The sequence below is a fragment of the Bubalus kerabau genome, chromosome 18 (assembly GCF_029407905.1).
Source record: "Bubalus kerabau isolate K-KA32 ecotype Philippines breed swamp buffalo chromosome 18, PCC_UOA_SB_1v2, whole genome shotgun sequence".
Classification (NCBI taxonomy): Eukaryota; Metazoa; Chordata; class Mammalia; order Artiodactyla; family Bovidae; genus Bubalus; species Bubalus kerabau.
The window spans coordinates 5,635,416-5,654,884 of record NC_073641.1 but is presented as its reverse complement, the minus strand read 5'-3'; the positions used below and the strand labels follow the sequence as shown (position 1 = coordinate 5,654,884).

General features: G+C 38.9%; 1 protein-coding gene across 30 annotated transcripts in view; it reads left to right on the top strand.

Moving 5' to 3' along the window:
- Nucleotides 1-19,469, top strand: part of FBXW11 (F-box and WD repeat domain containing 11) — a 131,727-nt gene that overhangs the window by 24,841 nt on the left and 87,417 nt on the right. For 10 of the 30 annotated variants that reach the window (XM_055554579.1, XM_055554583.1, XM_055554573.1 and 7 more), the window contains 2 exons: nt 16,655-16,711; nt 17,497-17,598. The exons of 15 other annotated variants lie outside the window; for them this stretch is intronic. In XM_055554579.1, the coding sequence (XP_055410554.1) occupies nt 16,697-16,711; nt 17,497-17,598 (117 nt within the window). In that variant the 5' untranslated portion in view covers nt 16,655-16,696. Of the gene's footprint in view, nt 1-5,716; nt 6,887-8,573; nt 8,636-16,654; nt 16,712-17,496; nt 17,599-19,469 lie in introns of those variants that run through there. 5 more of the 30 variants (XM_055554582.1, XM_055554572.1, XM_055554592.1 and 2 more) reach the window with 4 other exon arrangements.

The following is a 19,469-nucleotide window of genomic DNA, read 5'->3' as shown; positions in this document are numbered from 1 at the left end:
TAGAACATTAAAACACCTTTACATGTCTCCAGAAATCACCTTGAAGACTAAACCTTGGGAAACACTGCTATAAAATACCCTTTTAACTTTATTCATTCATCTCTCCATGAATGGTTCAGTATGTATCTGTTTTAAAGATACAGACTTAAAAACAAAAGACTGATAAAAACATGCACATACAGAGCACACAATTCCATTATTATACCTAAAATTAATAATTCTTTAATATCAAATAGTCTGTTTATATTTGCTTGTCTCAAATAATTTTTAAATTAATTGTCTTTATTTTTTAGAAGTTTTAGATTTGCTGAACAATTGAGCAGGTAGCGTCTTACATTAGTGTGGTCGTGAGCTGATCCTGATGCATTATTATTAACGATAGTCCATAGCGTATTCAGCTGTCCTTAGTTTTTATTTCATATCCTTTTTCTGCTGCTGGATTTCACTCAGGATCATACCTTACATTCAGTTGTCATGTGTTCTTAGGCTCCTCTTGGCTATGTCAGTTTCTCAGACTTCGCTTTTGGTGATCGTGACAGTTTTTCCGGGACTGGTCAGGTATATCGTTTTGTCCTGTATTGAAATTTGTCTTATTTTTCTCATACATTTTTTTAGTAGTTTGTTTTTTCACTTCTGGAGACAGACTTGGTTCACTCATTGTTTATAGTTAATAGTCTCTCAAATCTCTTTTAATATATAAAAATTGCCTCTCCCATCTTTTTTCTTGCCACGTATTTATTGAAGAAACTGGACTGGTCATTTGTTCTGTATAAGTTCCCCGGATTTGGATTTTGCTAATTATGTTCTTAATAGGTCTACATAATTTTGTTCTTAAATTTCTTGTAAATTGGTAATCACATCCAGAGATTTGTAGGATTTTAGTATGCTTCTCTATCAATTAAAGTAAAACAACAATCAAAACTCATCCTCTGTTGTTCAGTGGCTCGATCGTGTTGACTCTGCAAATTATATTTTTACAAGGGAAGAAATAGGTGAAAGTGTTAGTCACTTTCTTTGTCACCCCGTGGATTGTAGCCTGCCAGGCTCCTCAGTATATGGAATTCTCTAGGCAAGAATGCTGGAGTGGGTAGCCATTCCCTTCTCCAGGAGATCTTCCCAACCCAGGGATCAAACCCAGTTCTCCTGCATTGCCACAGGGGAAGCCCATTTATTTAATTGGTGCTTATATTTGATACTGCCAACCTCACTGCTTATTTGGAAGGAAGTGCCTATAAAGAGGAGGGTTGAGTTTCTCAGTATTGGATTTCAGACCTCCTTGGAAAATCAGGACACATTTTTTTCTCTTGTGCTTTCTTTCTGCATTCTTCCTTAGTGTTCAGTTTATCCTGTAACTTTTTTTTTTTTCTTTCTCTAGTATCTGTATTATAGCAGGAATGAGATATTCTTGGAACATTTCGTTTTGAATATTTTTAGTAGAATAAGACGGAGAAGGCAATGGCACCCCACTCCAGTACTTTTGCCTAGAAAATCCCATAGACGGAGGAGCCTGGTAGGCTGCAGTTCATGGGGTCGCTAGAGTCGGACACGACTTCACTTCACTTTCACTTTTCACTTTCATGCATTGGAGAAGGAAATGGCAACCCACTCCAGTGTTCTTGCCTGGAGAATCCCAGGGACGGGGGAGCCTATTGGGCTGCCGTCTATGGGGTTGCACAGAGTCGGACATGACTGAAGCGATGCAGCAGCAGCAGTAGAATAAGATGACTTCCTAGGAAAATAAATATAAATTGTAAGAATGCTTCATTGGCAGGGTATTCCTTATCTCTTAAGATCTTGACCATGTCAAATACCTTTTTGGCTTTTGCTGTTTTATTTAACTAAGTATTTAAGGTTTGTTATGACTTTTTTCTAGTTGAAAGTGGTAGAAAACTCAAGGCTGAGTTAAGCCAAAGCGAAGAATTTAAAATTTGAAAAATCCAGAGGTGGATGTGGATTCAGGTTTCTTCCCTAGAGAGAATGTGGTCCCTCCTTGAACCAGCTCCGTACTCTGCTTTGTGGTAGGCTGAGGGCAGCTCCCGCTTTCTTCTCAAGTTCAGACTCAGAGGGGAAAGAGAGTTCTTGTGGCTTCCACAGAAGTCCTGGATTCAACTTAGAATATGTGCTTATTCCTGAATCAGTTACTGTGATTAGGTGATGTGGCCAAAAAACAAGTGTAAAATTACAACATCATTCTTCTCTAGCCTCTGAATCATATTTTTGCCCTGTGTGTAAACTTTCAGGACTTTACATATTAATTATTTGATAATTTAACAAATATTTATTGAATTCCTACTCTGTACAGGTGCTGTGAGGACCTGAAAGCATTACATTGTAAATTGGTAAATCATCTTACCAACTGGTTGTATTACCTTAATTGTTTTAGAACTATAACACCTAGTTTATTTGGAAATAAAGTACAATTTCAACAGGAAAATATATTACTTTAAACGTTTTCCTGTGGTTTATAGACCAGTTTTTGGTTTTTGGATTTATTTTCAAAGTATAAGTGATATCACCTTTCAACCTTTTTTGCTCATATCCCAATCTTAGTGGCTCTTTCATTGTTTTTCTTTAGACTTAATTCATCGATTAAAAGAAATGTGGATCATGGGTTGTTTTAAATGCAGCAAGAAATGCTTGTATGAGATTTGTCTTCTGATCCTCCTCTCAATTCTATATTTTCTCAGTTAATTAAAAATTTATTATTATGGTGACATCTGTGTTCTGTTCCTTATAGAACATCTTGACCAACTGCATATAGCTGAGTCATGCGTGAAGTTAAAGCAGTGGCGCTGAACATGGTTTTTGACAAAGAAGTCCAGTATTTCTTAAACTGATATTGGGCCTTTAAATCATTACTTCCTTTGTGTAGGAGCTTCCAGAGTCTTGTAGTCCACCTGTGTTCATCTCTACTTCTGCACAGAGAGTCTGTAAGGTGTACGTTAATCTTACCGCATCATGTGTTTTACAGCAGTTACCTGCTTTTGAGACTGGGTGCTTTCAAGGGGCCAAGTACCAAAAGTATCTCATGAGACATTTAGAGGACCTGGGCTAGAATAACAGTTTAAGAAGATGAATAAAATGATCTCTATAAGGTCCCTTTCACCTCCAGAATTTAATGATATCTCTGACTTAAAGCGGTAAGAACTCCCCTTACCCAGTTGCCTGCAGGAAAGAGACAACGTGAAGGGAATCAAAGACATCCCCGCTCTACAGCAAGCAGCAGGAATCCTTACTAAGGCAGTCCTAGCCCCTGGCTGAAAGACACATTCATTTGTTCTTAGAGCCCAGTGGATTGTGAGGCACAGAACTTCATTCTTATTTGAAACCAAGGTCAGCTTAGGATATGAGAACAGTGGGGACTATATGAGAAAGTCAAGCAAGTGCAAAGTTTACTGTATGTTTAAAGGCTGATAAATCCCTTTATATGTATCAGCTTGGACAGCTTTTTTCATGCTGTTCATTTTGTTCTGAGGCAAAATTTTGGTTACAGTTTTCTAAATCAGTCCAAGTGTGTATAAAACTTTAAACATGAGACTCTACCAACTTGGAATATGTATTTCTTTGGGATAGAGGATGGTTAGGTCTCTAAAAATAAGTATGTATTTGAGAAATGAGCAGTGTTTAGAAAGTATTAGAGGGGTTGTTTATGGTGTAATGTTTGATTCCAGCTTTCAGTAGGTGTAATGAGATGGGAAGCAGTTTAGATAGTGGAAGCTTTGCAAATCTTTGAAAGTGACTTTTAAAATACTATTATAATAGGTGGAGTTTAAGTTTTAATACTCTTGAAAGCAGTGAAACTGTATTTCTTTAAAATATTTGATACTTTAGAAATTTAACCCTCTTTCTCCCTTTAGTGAACTAGGAAATGAAACCGCTTTATTTCCAGAAATACTTTTGATACCAGAATATTTGGTTTTAAGAATTCTTGTGTTGTCTGTTGAAGCATTTAGTATATTGACATGTTCAGTAAACTTTTTGAATGAATAATCAGTTTAAAGTGAAAAAGTTAAAATAGAATTAACATGTGATCTGACTATAATGAAGTCAGACCCTTTGAGAGTAGGTGCAGTAACATTCCTTAAGTCATGTTTCTGAAAGTGATACTTCTTCCTAGAAAGAATGAGATTGTTCATTATATCAGGGGGAATAATTTTCCACTTTCTTTTTGGTTTGTTTGGTTTTTGGCTGTGCCATGTGGCTTTTGGGATCTAGTTCCTAGACCAGAGATTGAACCTGTGCCCCCTGCAGTGGAATCGTGGAGTCCTAACCACTGGACTGCCAGGGAATTCCCTCTAATGTTCTTTTTAAAACACAATAAACTTTGCACTCTCCCTTACATGAAAGTAGGGTAAGGATTTTGGCTCAGTACTAATATTATAGGGCAGTCAGATCTTGCTGTCTGGGTACTTGCATAAATTCTCTGATTACAGCTTTTTGGCTTCTGAGAGTTGATGGAAGGACAAGGAGGGGGAACATGAGCACCTGGGTTGGAATGGTGAGGAAGGGGAGGCTGGTGCCCTGGTGCGTGTGGTAAGACCAGGTGCCTCTCGGTTCTCAGATGGTGACTACGAAACAAGGCAAGCTTTTAGTTATCTCACCTGGAAGTCCTCTCTGGTGTCATGAAGTTTGGATTATCAGATATTTAGAAGTTGTAGCAGAGAAGGCAATGGCACCCCACTCCAGTACTCTCGCCTGGAGAATCCCATGGATGGAGGAGCCTGGTGCGCTGCAGTCCATGGGGTCGTGAAGAGTCGGACAGGACTGAGCGACTTCACTTTCGCTTTTCACTTTCATGCGCTGGAGAAGGAAATGGCAACCCACTCCAGTGTTCTTGCCTGGAGAATCCCAGGGACGGGAGCCTGGTGGGCTGCTGTCTATGGGGTTGCACAGAGTCGGACATGACTGAAGCAACTTAGCAGCAGCAGAAGTTGTAGCCTTGTAAAACAGAGCATTGTTACTGAAGAGTTTTCTCTGGCTAGGTAGCCTCAGAGATTAGGGTTGTGTCTTTGTTACCTCAGAGTGTAACCAAACTCTGATAGCTAGCTTAACCCCACCTGTTCTTCACCTTCATTGGAGAAAGGGCTTGACCCAAGGGAAAAGTTGCTAGGACCAGAACCCTAAGTTAACAGTGCGGAAATGCTAGTTATTCTGGAGGAGAAAGGTATGAGAAGAGAAAGGTGGAGGAGAAAGGTGTGAGAAGCTTAAGTACTGCATTGTCAGTTGTATATTGACTGCATCTGAAAAACTATGGCAGACAAAAAGAGTAAAATAAGAATCTCCTGTATTTAATCCTATGTTTTATATGTGTTGCTGCTGCTGCTGCTGCTAAGTTGCTTCAGTCGTGTCCGACTCTGTGCGACCCCATAGACGGCAGCCCACTAGGCTCGTCTGTCCCTGGGATTCTCCAGGCAAGAACACTGGAGTGGGTTGCCATTTCCTTCTCCAATGCATGAAAGGGAAAAGGAAAGGGAAGTCGCTCAGTCGTGTCCGACTCTTCGCGACCCTATGGACTGCAGCCTATGAGGCTCCTCCGTGCATGAAATTTTCCAGGCAAGAGTACTGGAGTGGGGTGCCATTGCCTTCTCCATATGCGTTATATGTTATCAAATAAAATAAGATCATAATGTAATGAAAGTCCTGATTTTGTAGTCTTTATTTACTTAAGATTTCTTAAACTTCTTCAATGTTTTATAACTTTCTTTTCATATATAACTTACTTCTAGGTCAATAAACGTACTCCTATATGATTTTTATTTGGTGGATACATCATGTTCTGTCTTCTGGATGATGTGTAATTTATATAACCAGTCTATTGTCTGTTTTTAGGCATTCTTTCCTTTGCTCTTATGACAGGGATGTGGTGAACATTTTCTTAGCTGTATTTTTGGGCATATCTTTAGTTTTTCCTGTAGTGTAACTCCCCACATATGAAATTGCTGAATCAATGACGTGCATGTTTTCCAAGTCTTAAATGTGTATTGATAAGTTGCCACCGGGGAGTTATACAAATTACACTCCTGTAAGCAGTACAAATGAGTAACAAGTAGATAATATTTGAACATAAATCAGAGGAAATTGCTGCTTTAGGGAGTTTAATGTCCAGCAAAGGAAGTGGGGATTTTGGAGTCAGATAGTACTGCACGTCTGCTGCTTTTGACCTCTGGCATGTGGTTTGATGTCTCTGATCCTTAGTTTCTTCCTCTTTAAAACCAAAATACCAGTCTGGCCAGAGGTGGTGTGACAGTTAATGAGATCAAGGTAACTATACCTGTCTGGCACATAGTAGGTACTCTGAAAATACAAATTTGCATCTCCTTCCCAAGTTATTCTTTTTTTGTAAATTTCATTTCCATTTAACATTTTTAAATTGGAAATGTTAGATTTATAGTTTAATCGTCTCCCCTAGTCCTGAAAAATGTTCTTAATTGGACCAAAGATGCTAACTGACAAGGCTCAGATGTACTTAATTTAATTGTCATTTGGTTCTCACCTGTCTCAGGTTTTGTGGATCTTGGATAAACCCCACTGGGATTGGGTTCAAACTGATCTGACCTGGAACTTGCTAGGGGAAATCTGTTCTTTCTTGGCAACTGAACCTCAGACTGGTCCTGGTACAACTGAGGACCCATGTGGCTATGCCGGAAATAGATTATTTTGTTACGTCCTGTTCTTGTCTTGCTGCTTAGAATAGCGATTCTGCTTCCCCCTCATCTAATCCTTCCTCTCTCTAGCTTCTGTAAGAGCTCTGAAAAACCCTGGTGACAGTTTTGAATTATGGGTGGTAGTTGTGAAGTGGACAACAGTGATTTTTTTTTCCTTTGAAATTACTTGGAAATAAGCTGTTATCATTTTGCTGCTCACTGCTGTTTCTGAAAGTCACTAGGTAAAATGATTTTCTGGCACTCAGCATTTTAACACATTTTAAACCACAGGTATTTGAGACAGACTGAATTAATTCTTGGGAAGAGAATTTGTTTTTATTTAAATTGTCAAGTTACTACTTGTAACTTATAATAATTTACATTATTCATTATATAATTAAACAAAAAGCATTACTTTAAATTATACAATGTAGTTTTAAAATATTATAAGTACTAGGTGTTCATTGGAGAAAAAGTTAGAAAATACGCATGAATAGAAGCTATAAAAGAAAATTTACCCTTCATCTCCCTACCAAAGATCCATTTTACTGTGAAGATCCATTTTAGTTTTGGGTTCTGGTATCTTAACTTTAGGGGCTTCCCTGGTGACTCAGATAAAGAATCCACAGGCTAATGCAGGAAATGAGGGTTTGATCACTGGGTTAGGAAGATTCCCTGAAGGAGGAAATGGCAACCCACTCTAGTATTGTTGCCTGGGAAATCCCATGGACAGAGGAACCTGGCAGGCTACAGTCCATGGGGTTGCAAAGAGTCAGACATAATTTAGCAACTAAACAGCATCTTACTTTAGATAGTTGTATGTGTGTCCACGATGTCACTCAGTTGTGGCCGACTCTTTGTGACCACATGGACTGATGAGAATTGTCTGGATATTAAAAGTGTTTGTTTTAATAGTAGAATTTAAGGAAAGTTTGAGCTCTGGCTTTGAATTCTGATTCCATGATAAGTTGGTTGGGTTTGAACCTCTAAAACTTGGCAGAAAGTAAATTTCAGTTTTCCACATTCTTATCCCTTTTTCTTTTCTCATTTAATTGCCCTCTTCTCCCCATGCCCTTTTCTTCCCTTAACATATATCCCAGCCTGAAAATACAGTATGTTGTATTATCTATAAATACGTGGTTCTACAGTACAGTTAAAGCATTAACATTCTTGGTTATATGTCACATGGTTACTGTCAAATTCTGTTATAATAAAATACCACTATAAGGAGAAGAAAGCCTTTCACATATTGAGGCTTGGACCTCAATATTATGAATACTAGGTGTTCGTCAGAGAAAAACTAGAACTAGGTGGTCATTAGAAGATGTGGATGAATAGAAATTATAAAAGAAAAATTATAAGTGTTCAGTTCTTTAAAATGGTTTGGAAAATACCTTTGAACTATGAATTAACATTTATCCTCTGACCTGATTATTATGATTCTTGGTTTTAAAAACAGTATAATTACTTGGTGAGAGTTTGCTATTTCTTATAGATTACCATCAAACATTATAATACAGAGCAGAAGTCTGTGTTGTAGGCTCTTAAAAGCTCTGTGGCCTTATTTTCATTACAACTACTATAGCTTCTTGGAAAGCAACAGTCTGAGAATTCAGACAATAGGATAGTTCCTACTTTGGATTAATTTTAATTCTTGCTTTATTTGTTTTGAGTTGAGGACCGCCTCCATCAGAAATTGAATGGATGCTCTGTAGCTTTCACATCCAGGTTTAGAGAGCTGGAGTTATATAATCTGTTTGAGCCCACTTTCTGTATCATTCTTCAGGACAAATTCCCACTCCTGGATAGAGATTTCAATGGAGAGTGTGTTATCACCACGTGATTACCGTGAAATAGATCTTTGCTCCCACTCCTTTATTCTACCGTTTCATTACCTGTTTTATATTTTCATTACTCTTTTATATTCAGTTGGTAGGGTATGGTGGGAGTTCTACTGGAAAAAAATTGACTTGAGGCAAGTATTTCTGAAGGTAAGTATTCGCCCTTGAGTCTACTCTTTGTAGCTTAGCTGAAAGAAATTTGCATTAGTTGTAAAATAAAAATAAGAGACTGTCCTTAGGCTCTGTAATAGACCTATCTTTCTTCTCTTCAACACGCTTCACTCCAGCTGCTAACGGTCACTTCTCTGATTAAAAGTTTATTAGTTGTCTTATCATTGTCTCTAGCAATGGTTTCAATATTAAAAGCTTTTGATGTCTCATTTGAAGGAATTACATGATTTTAAGCTCTGTTATTTCATAATATTTATAAAAACATATATGGCTTTTATGCTGTTTACTTCATATCTTTATCATTCAGTTCAGTTCAGTCCCTCAGTCATCTCTAACTCTTTGCGACCCCATGGACTGCAGCATGCTAGGCTTCCCTGTCCATCACCAACTCCCAGAGCTTACTCAAACTCATGTCCATCAAGTCGTCAGTGATGCCATCCAACCATCTCATCCTCTGTCATCCCCTTCTCCACCTGCCTTCAATCTTTCCTAGCATCAGGGTCTTTTCCAGTGAGTCAGTTCTTCGCATCAAGTGGCCAAAGTATTGGAGTTTCACTTTCAGCATCAGTCCTTCCAATGAATATTCAAGGCTCATTTCCTTTAGGGTTGACTGGTTGGATCTCCTTGCTGTCCAAGAGACTCAAGAGTGTTCTCCAACACCACAGTTCAAAAGCATCAATTCTTTGGCGCTCATCTTTCTTTATAGCCCAACTCTCACATCCATACATGACTACTGGAAAAACCACAGCTTTAACTATACAGATCTTTGTTGGCAAAGTAATGTCTCTGCTTTTTAATAGTTGGTCATAGCTTTTCTTCTAAGGAGCAAGCATCTTTTAATATCATGGCTGCAATCACCATCTGCAGTGATTTTGGAGCCCAAAAAAATAAAGTCTGTCACTGTTTCCATCATTTCCCCATCTATTTGCCATGAAGTGATGGGACGGGATGTCATGATCTTAGTTTTCTGAATGTTGAATTTAAGCCAACTTTTTCACTCTCCTCTTTCACTTTCATCAAGAGGCTCTTTAGTTCTTCTCTTTCTGCCATAAGGGTGATGTCATCTGCATATCTGAGGTTATTGATATTTCTCTTGGCAATCTTGATTCCAGCTTGTGCTTCATCCAGCCTGGCATTTCGCATGATGTACTCTGCATAGAAGTTAAATAAGCAGGGTGACAATATACAGCCTTGGTGTACTCCTTTTCCTATTGGGAACCAGTCTGTTTTTCCATGTCCAGTTCTAACTGTTGCTTCCTGACCTGCATACAGATTTCGCAGGAGGCAGTCAGGTGATCTGGTATTCCCATCTCTCAGAATTTTCCACAGTTTATTGTGATCCACACAGTCAAAGACTTTGGTGAAGTTAGTAAAGTAGATATTTTTCTGGAACTCGCTTGCTTTATTGATGATCCAAAGGATGTTGGCAATTTGATCTCTGGTTTCTCTGCCTTTTCTAAATCCAGCTTGAACATCTGCAAGTTTGAAGCCTGGCTTGGAGAACTTTGAACATTACTTGGCTAGCGTGTGAGATGAGTGCAGTTGTGCGGTAGTTTGAGCATTCTTAGGCATTGCCTTTCTCTGGGATTGGAATGAAAACTGAACTTTTCTAGTCCTGTGGCCACTGCTGAGTTTTCCAAATTTGCTGGCATATTGAGTGTAGCACTTTCACAACATCATCTTTTAGGATATGAACTAGCTCAACTGGAATTCCATCACCTCCACTAGCTTTGTTTGTAGTGATGCTTCCTAAGGCCCAGTTGAATTCATATTCCAGGATGTCTGGCTCTAGGTGAGTGATCACACCATTGTGATTATCTTAGTCATGAAGATCTTTTTGTATGGTTCTTCTATGTATTCTTGCCACCTCTTCTTAATATTTTCTGCTTCTGTTAGGTCCATACCATTTCTGTCCTTTATTGGGTCCATCTTTGCATGAAATGTTCCCTTGATATCTCTAATTTTCTTGAAGAGATCTCTAGTCTTTCCCATTCTATTATTTCCCTCTATTTCTTTGCATTGATCACTGAGAAAGGAAGGCTTTCTTATCTTTCCTTGCTATTCTTTGGAACTCTGCATTCAAATGGATATATCTTTATTTCTGAGTTTCCTATATTTATCATTAAGTTACTCTTGAGCAGACTTCTTTGCTTTCTTGTCTTGCATGTGGAAAATGTTCCCCACATGGTCTAGAAAACAGCATCTTTCTTTGATGCTTGCTTGAATTAGCTTGGTGTTGATTTGATATTTGATATTATACTTTATCTCCTACCTTTTAGCCTAAGAACCTCACCCAACCCTTGCCAGTGTGTTGCATGACCTGCTTCTATTCCTCTGACACATATTGTTGAAGCAGTATGTATACTGAGTTGCAGGAAATTAAAATCTTGTGCATGCTCAGTCATGTCTACCTCTTTGTGACCCTATGGACTGTAACCCTCTGGGCTCCTCTGTCCATGGGATTTTCCAGGTAAGAATACTGGAGTGGGTGGGTTACCATTCTCTTCTCTAGGGGATCTTCCCCACCCGGAGATAGAACTCTTGTATCCTTCATCTCCTTCACTGGCAGGCGAATTCTTTACCACTGAGTCACTGTTAATTTAATAAAAAAAAAATTGCACCATTTTTTTTGGTCCTGGGAAGGATTGGCTGTTAACTGGTGAGCTGCCGCACACAGTGTAAGAGCTGTTGTCCTACAGGATGAAGTCTCAAGTTCGATAGAAAGGTATGGGGAGACCTCTGTGATTTGGCCCCTCTCTATCTCTCTAAACTTTCTTTAGCTCACACTTAGAAACTTCCAGTTGAGCTATTTCAAATCCTGAAAGATGATGCTGTGAAAGTGCTGCACTCAGTATGCCAGCAAATTTGGAAAACTCAGCAGTGGCCACAGGACTGGAAAAGGGCAGTTTTCATTCCAATCCCAAAGAAAGGCAATGCCAAAGAATGCTCAAACTACCACACGATTGCACTCATCTCACACGCTAGTAAAGTAATGCTCAAAATTCTCCAAACCAGGCTTCAGCAATACGTGAACCATGAACTTCCAGATGTTCAAGCTGGTTTTAGAAAAGGCAGAGGAACCAGAGATCAAATTGCCGACATCTGCTGGATCATAGAAAAAGCAAGAGAGTTCCAGAAAAACATCTATTTCTGCTTTATTGACTATGCCAAAGCCTTTGACTGTGTGGATCACAATAAACTGTGGAAAATTCTGAAAGAGATGGGAATACCAGACCACCTGACCTGCCTCTTGAGAAACCTATATGCAGGTCAGGAAGCAACAGTTAGAACTGGACATGGAACAACAGACTGGTTCCATATAGGAAAAGGAGTATGTCAAGGCTGTCTATTGTCACCCTGCTTATTTAACTTCTATGCAGAGTACATCATGAGAAACGCTGGACTGGTAGAAGCACAAGCTGGAATCAAGATTGCTGGGAGAAATATGAAGAACCTCAGATACACAGATGACACCACCCTTATGGCAGAAAGTCAAGAGGAACTACAAAGCCTCTTGATGAAAGTGAAAGAGGAGAGTGGAAAAAGTTGGCTTAAAGCTCAACATTCAGAAGACAAAAGATCATGGCATCTGGTCCCATCACTTCATGGGAAATAGATGGGGAAACAGTGGAAACAGTGTCAGACTTTATTTTTTTGGGCTCCAAAATCACTGCGGATGGTGACTGCAGCCATGAAATTAAAAGATGCTTACTCCTTGGAAGAAAAGTTATGACCAACCTAGATAGCATATTGAAAAGCAGAGACATTACTTTGCCAACAAAGGACTGTCTCGTCAAGGCTATGGTTTTTCCAGTGGTCATGTATGGGTGTGAGAATTGGACTGTGAAGACAGCTGAGTGCCGAAGAATTGACGCTTTTGAACTGTGGTGTTGGAGAAGACTCCTGAGAGTCCCTTGGACTGCAAAGAGATCCAACCAGTCCATTCTAAAGGAGGTCAGTCCTGGGTGTTCTTTGGAAGGAATGATAAAGCTGAAACTCCAGTACTTTGGCCACCTCATGCGAAGAGTTGACTCATTGGAAAAGACTCTGATGCTGGGAGGGATTGGGGGCAGGAGGAGAAGGGAACAACAGAACATGAGATGGCTGGATGGCATCACCGACTCGTTGGACATGAGTTTGAGTGAACTCCGGGAGTTGGTGATGGACAGGGAGGCCTGGAGTGCTGCGATTCATGGGGTCGCAAAGAGTTGAACACAACTGAGCAACTGAACTGAACTAGAAACTTTAGGCATGCTAGATTAATTCCAGTTCCTTGCATAGGACTGTCATTTCTTATTCGGCTTTGCTTATGTTATTCATTCTGCCTGGAGTATCTCTTTCTCTCTTTTTTTTTTCCCTTGGCGGCTTCCTACTCATCCTTTATGGTTAGTTCAGGCATCTTCCTCCTTTGAGTGTGTTAAGACTGTGTGTATGTGTGCATGTGTGTGTGTTGTATTTACATGGCATATTCTCAAATTTCCCTTCTATGAGTTCCCAGAGGAGAGAGAAGGTCTTAATTGTGTTTCTGTCTGTAGATATAAATTCAGATAAGTTTTTTGTTGAATGGAGTAGAATTTAAGCGCCTCAACTCAGTTATCTCAAGCGTGATGATAGGAGGCAGAAGAGGTGGGTAATGGTTCTGTGGAAAGTAGTTTAAAGAAAAAAATTGGAGAGATTTATGGAAAACCTAAATCAGATCTATGGAAAATAGATCAGAGTGACATCAGAGAGACAATTAACATAAAATACCCCTTTGAGTAGCATGTGAAAGAATTGCCTCTTTGAGAAGGAATCAGGGCAAGATATTCAAAAACTATTCCATCTAGACACAGACCAAAGTTAGCTTTTGTGAGTTCTTCTAAAAGCCGGCCAATCAGAGGCAAGGTGCCTGCAGCCACTTTTCCCTTTTGATTTGTGGTTCCTATGGCAATAGGAAGAGAGCCTAGGACATTTCTCTCCTACCTCTGTTAATAACTTTGCTTTTGAAAAATGCCAAAAGCTATTATTCTTTTTGTCCTTTCAGAATTACAGTGTCTCTCAGCATGGTGGCCCTGATTTTGGTTTTTGATTATACAGTGTGTATGACAAAATTAATAAACACTGTCAGTTTCCTTGATTAATGTTCTTTTCTTTGGCTATACAACATATAAATATAAATCAATCTAATTGGTTATTTGCTCTTACTGTTAGAACCCCGTTTGAATTAGTTCCTGTTCTTTGTGGACAACCCTAAATTAGAGTATTGGTTGCTAAATGTGAACATTAAAACGAACATTTCTTAGGGGTTTTGTACCCTGTAAGCATCTTCATTGTGATCCCAGTGTGCTTCTCTTGAGCTCCAGGCTGAAATCTCAGGAGGAAAGAGGCTTAGTTTGTATTGTTGTTAGCTTAATAAGTAGGTCAATAAGTGTTTCTTAAAATTGATAAATACCCATGGTACATGGATAAGTACCATGGTACTCATATTTTAACAATGAGGTAGTGTTCCAAAAGTTTAAAGATATGACCACTGTAAGCTTTTTAAAAAAAGAAAAAGAGAGCGACAATGGTGTGCGTTGTGCCTCTATGGAGCTCAAAGGAAGAGACCTTTGCACTATAAGAACGATAGACAATAAGTTACTGCACAGTAGTCAACATGGGTCTTCACCCAGGTCCCTAGATTTAGAATCAGCAGCTTCAAGAATCAATCACTGCTTGTGGTCAAAGCTGCATTTTAATGCTCTTAGGTTGATAAATATGGAACTTTTATGTTTAGCCATGCTTTACAAATAGATCAGTGTCCTCTTGGACTGTTAGCCCTAAGAGTAGCCTTATTTAGACTAGCAGGCATAGGCATCTTTATAAAAAGATGGATGTATTTCCTAGAGTGGCATTTTCTGTTGAGTAAAAACTATTTTTCAGCACTGTGGTTGGTTATTTAGCTTCAAGGTAATTGACTGTGAAAGTAGAGCAGTTCTAATATTTGTTATAAACACTGGCATCACTCTCTTTACCCCAGAATGTCTTCCATGGGTGTTATAAAGATAAGTTCTTAGAAACTGTCTTTAAAAGTCTTTTTCTGAATATACAAGTTCAATGTCAAGCTTTAAAAAATACCTGTAATAAATACTTAATATTTTGAAATTAGGTTCTCAGGTTTATTTTATGTTGTTTTCCATATTTTTATAAGTATTAATTAGATCATTAGATGATTAGGAAACTACTCACTACTTTTCTTCTTTGGGCTTTATTTAGTTTCTTTACTTCTGAAGTCGTGGGGTGGGGGGAAAGTTTGAACTAATTGGTCCAGTTCTCATAATCTAAATCTCACAAACTGTAAATTCTTTGATTTAGTGAATGTGAAAATTGGTCTCTCTCTCTCTCTCTTTTTTTTAAAGTTTTGAATCTCAGGTTATTAGCAGAACCTAATCAGAATACATTACCTACCTTATGCCTTCATGGTTTTTACCCTTTGAGGTAAATACATACTGAACTCTGCAGCAGGAACCTGTTTTTACTGAATCAATGAAAGTTGATTTGCAGATGAGTTTTGGTGTTAATTTGGTATTAGTTGCTGAATACAGGTGTAATCCTTGAAGTCTGTTCTCAGGTATAAGTGGTTCTGTGATTTGGATAACTACAGAGATTCCAAAAAGGGAACTTAAATTGAACTATGAGGATGTTGGACATTTAAATTAAATAATGTATGCAATCCACATATATATATATACACATGTAATGTGCTTGGGCATTTTCTATGCCCTAAATGTTTCGCTAGGCATCTCTGGATAGTTTGTTGTAGTGGAAAGAAAACATGTTTGCTTAGAGTCAGACGGGATTAACCTCTTGATCTAGTTCTGACATCAATTAGCCCTTGTTTCCTTGCACTTTCAATAAGTTGCTGTTTAAGCAGATCAAGCTCTGCTTTCCTGATCTTTGGTTTCCTCATCTGTAAAATGGAATCATACTTGTCTTACAAGGGTTTTTGTGAGGGTTTACTATGTCAGCTGTCTGGCATATAACAAGAGCTTGATAAATGGCAGCTATTGTCATTATATTATCCAAACATTTGTTCAGCATCTTTTATGGCACTCTTTGAAAGTGTTGGGGTGATGACATATGTATGCCTTGAGTATCAGCGATATAATTCTACCATATTGGCTATGGGAAGCTTTGAAAAGGAAGCATACTATTGGAAATACATGGTATTTTCTTCATTACCAAAAACCTGCTTAGTTTTTTATTCCATTGAGTCCACTGGTTTCGTATTCTTTAAATGCCTTTTCCAAATAATCTCAATACTCCATTACATTATTGGTGGGATTTAACTTGAAAGTACAGATGGCGGATAGGAAGGAGCCCAGGCTTACCTGAGTTCAAGCATAGTGCCCTTTGTTTATATTGTAGTTGGGGTAACCATAGAATTTACCTCCCAAACCAGAACACTTTTGAGAGTCAAAGTTATGCTGACACCAGTGTAAACTTGGACTGTCCCAGGAAAGTGGGTATATTTAACCATCCTAATTATAGCTAGAATAAACAAGTTTATGAGGTTGGGTCTGAGACTTCTGGAGTATTTTGGTTGAACCCAAACACCCAGCTTCAGTTTTGTTTTTTTTTTGATTATTCATTTTGCCAGAGTAAATTAATTGACCTTAGGTTTGAAAAAGTACTTATTGAATACCACAAATAATCTAATGGTTTAAAAATACTAGCTATATTGTATTTGTTTATATTTTACTTTTTTACTTAATTCCCTTAAAACCAGCAAGTTCTTAAAGAATAATGGGAATGGGTAAATGAAATAAGCTTTTAATTCTTACTTGTGTTAAATGAATATTGTAAGCAAAGTCCAAAATGAAAGTCATGATTATTCTAAAGTTTTTTTTTTTTTTGCCTTTGCGAAGGCAGAGATCTGGGTGACACTCAAAATCAGATGTGTTTTTACCAGCTCTTTTGTCTCCTTTATCTATCAATCTGTCGCTCATCTTTCTTGCTCTTTTTGCCTTGTGTCTTTAGGTGCCCTGTGATTTTATCTAGGGAAGTGCAGAAACTGCCCAGATGATCAAGTTTCAGGTGATCAAAGCTTTTATAATAGAGGCATCATAGTCTTGTGGAATGAATGTGGGTCTTAATAGCGGCAACCAAAGTTTGAAATTCTGACTTTCCCCTCCTTTGCTGTCTTTGTGCAAATGACGTACCTTTGAACCTCAGTTTCTTGACACTGTGGTGTGGTAATTAGGGAACACTTTTAAAGTGCCGGCCCCATAGTAGGTAATGTAATGATGGCAATTGTGATTATACAACATAGACCAAAAACCATTGAGGCTTCCCTGGTGGCTCAGAGGGTAAATCTGCCTGCAGTGCTGGAGGGTTCGATCCCTGGGTTGGGAAGATCCCCTGGAGGAGGGCATGGCAACCCACTCCAGTATTCTTGCCTGGAGAATTCCATGGACAAAGGAGCCTGGTGGGCTACAGTCCATGGGGTCACAAAGAGCTGGACACAACAGAGCTACTAAGCACATGATGTTAGAGTCGCAGTCTCACCACTAATCTTGTTTTGCCCTCAGACTTTACAGTTCCCTTTAACGGGTTTCCACTGAAACATCTTTCTCTCCCTCTTGATTCTGCTCACTGTACCCTGAGGAGTTAGTGGTTGGCAGCAGAAACCTCCTTTCCGTAGGACAGAAAGTGGGCCCTCTCCCAGGTTTCCGTAAGTTTTGCTGGACTACCACCCCTGACCTCCAAGCTGCCATGGGTGCACCCCCTGCCCGACTAACATTCAAGTTGCCTGTGTGAAGGAGTGATTTGTTGCGGCCTCTAACTGCTTCTTCTCTTCCTTCCTTTTTGTCATCCTGCAGTGTTCTGTGCCAAGGTCTTTGTGGCTAGGCTGCGCCAACCTGGTAGAGAGCATGTGCGCACTGAGTTGCCTGCAGAGCATGCCCAGTGTCAGATGTCTCCAGGTGCCTCTCTTCTTTCTTGTTGTAAATGTGTTTTTTACGTATACCATGAACATTTGTTGAAACTTGCAGTAGTGTGTTTAATCCAATGTTAAGTCTGCTAAATGTTCTGTGTAACCCTCTGCTTTCCTCCAGCCTGGGTGCCCTACGTGGAGGAGTTCATACCTAGAGGGGCCCTTCTGAGCAAATGGGTCTTTGGCTGGGCCCTATTCTGCTCCTCTTTTTCCACTCCTGCTTTTTATCCTCCCAACCCCCACCTTGAATCTGTGATTCTCATGTTTAATAGTTGTGCATGTACCCCCAAAACCTTGACATTTTCCATTTGGCTACCTTTAACAGTTCTTTCTTGAGTTGGGAGGGTTTCATAATTAAAGTGGTGATTTTTCTATTTTGAAACTCATCCTTTTGGCTTGCTTTCTCTCCCTCCTTCCATAAAGGAGTGGAGAGGGAATCACTAACAGTATAAAGCCTCAAATTGAAGTTTATAAAGATCACAGCTTTATGCTGGCAATAACTGTCAGTTTGGGCCACCTCCCAAAGACCAGAGCTGACACCTGTCCTTAGGGTCCACCCAGTTTTCCAGGCCGAGGCTGGCAGAGAATTCCACAGATAAAAGTAAAACTCTTTGGGGGTGTGGGAGGGGTTGCTCCGATAAAAGCTATTAGCAGGAGTGCAGCTGGGCTAACCTCACATGTTGGGATGGATTCTAAGAGAGTCAAGGCGGAAAACATTGTGACTTTATTGGGAAAGCTCTGTTTAGAGAAAGCATGTGTTTAATTTAGTATGGTTTCAGTAGCAGTATTCAGTTTTCATCACTGTATATTCCAGACAGTTTGATATATCTTTAAAAAGCAGTATTGAATTCCTGGCATCCTGTTGAGACTGCCCTGTTTTAGGAAAACACTGTAGAATCAGGAAATGATTTAGAGGGATCTTATTGATGGAATGAGTTTACTTTACTGTTCTCAAGGTAATCTCTCTATTCATGTTTACAGTCTTTAAATGGAATTGGGGAGCCAGAAAGGGGGAAAATTTCCTTCATGTTGGGATTGTGAACATTCTGAGCTGCGCTAGTGTGGTTATTGATTCAGATTGCTTTCTTTAGAAAACAGTTAACTTGAGAGTGAAGTCAATATAAGATCCAGTTGTCTTAGAGTCTATATGAAAAGTTGAGTTAGCACTCTTGGGGTCCAGGGATTGGGTGTTTCAGTAATGCGCCAGTGTAATGCATATTTACTCTTGGAAAAGCAGCTTCTCTGCATGTGATATAACTTTAACAAAAATGTTTTTGAAATAGCAGACTGAGATTATTGCATGTGCTCTCCTTGGTGCTAAATAACGGATATTTGCGTTACAGTAATAGTGTGTACATCTTTGTCTTCTATTTTTCTGAAAATGCTTACTTGAATGTTATAGTTGCTTTTTAGTGGATTGATCCAGTTTCTATCCAGAAATTTAAGCAGGCGAAGAATTGTAGTTGTTAATGACATCTGGAAGTGCAGATTATTTTTATTGCATTCAGTTAAAAGTAATTGACCAATGGAAGGCATTATTCAGTATATTTTAGTAGCAGTATTGTGAATTCTCTGGAGTTGGGGTGAGTGGGAGGGAGCAAATAGGGTTTCTACCTTGAAAATGGAAATCCAGATAAGTTAATTCTTTGACTCATTTCTCCCAGTGAAAATCATTTAAGAGAAAAAATATAAACGTTGCCTTGAATAGACCTTAAAATAAGGTGAAATATTGAGTGATATTCACTGAAATGTTAATGGAACAAATAGTATCTTCAGAGGTGCATTGGGGAATTTTGTTCATTTAGATTTTTATTTTCTTTAGTTTATGGAAGAATATGCAGCACAGTAAAGTGAAATATG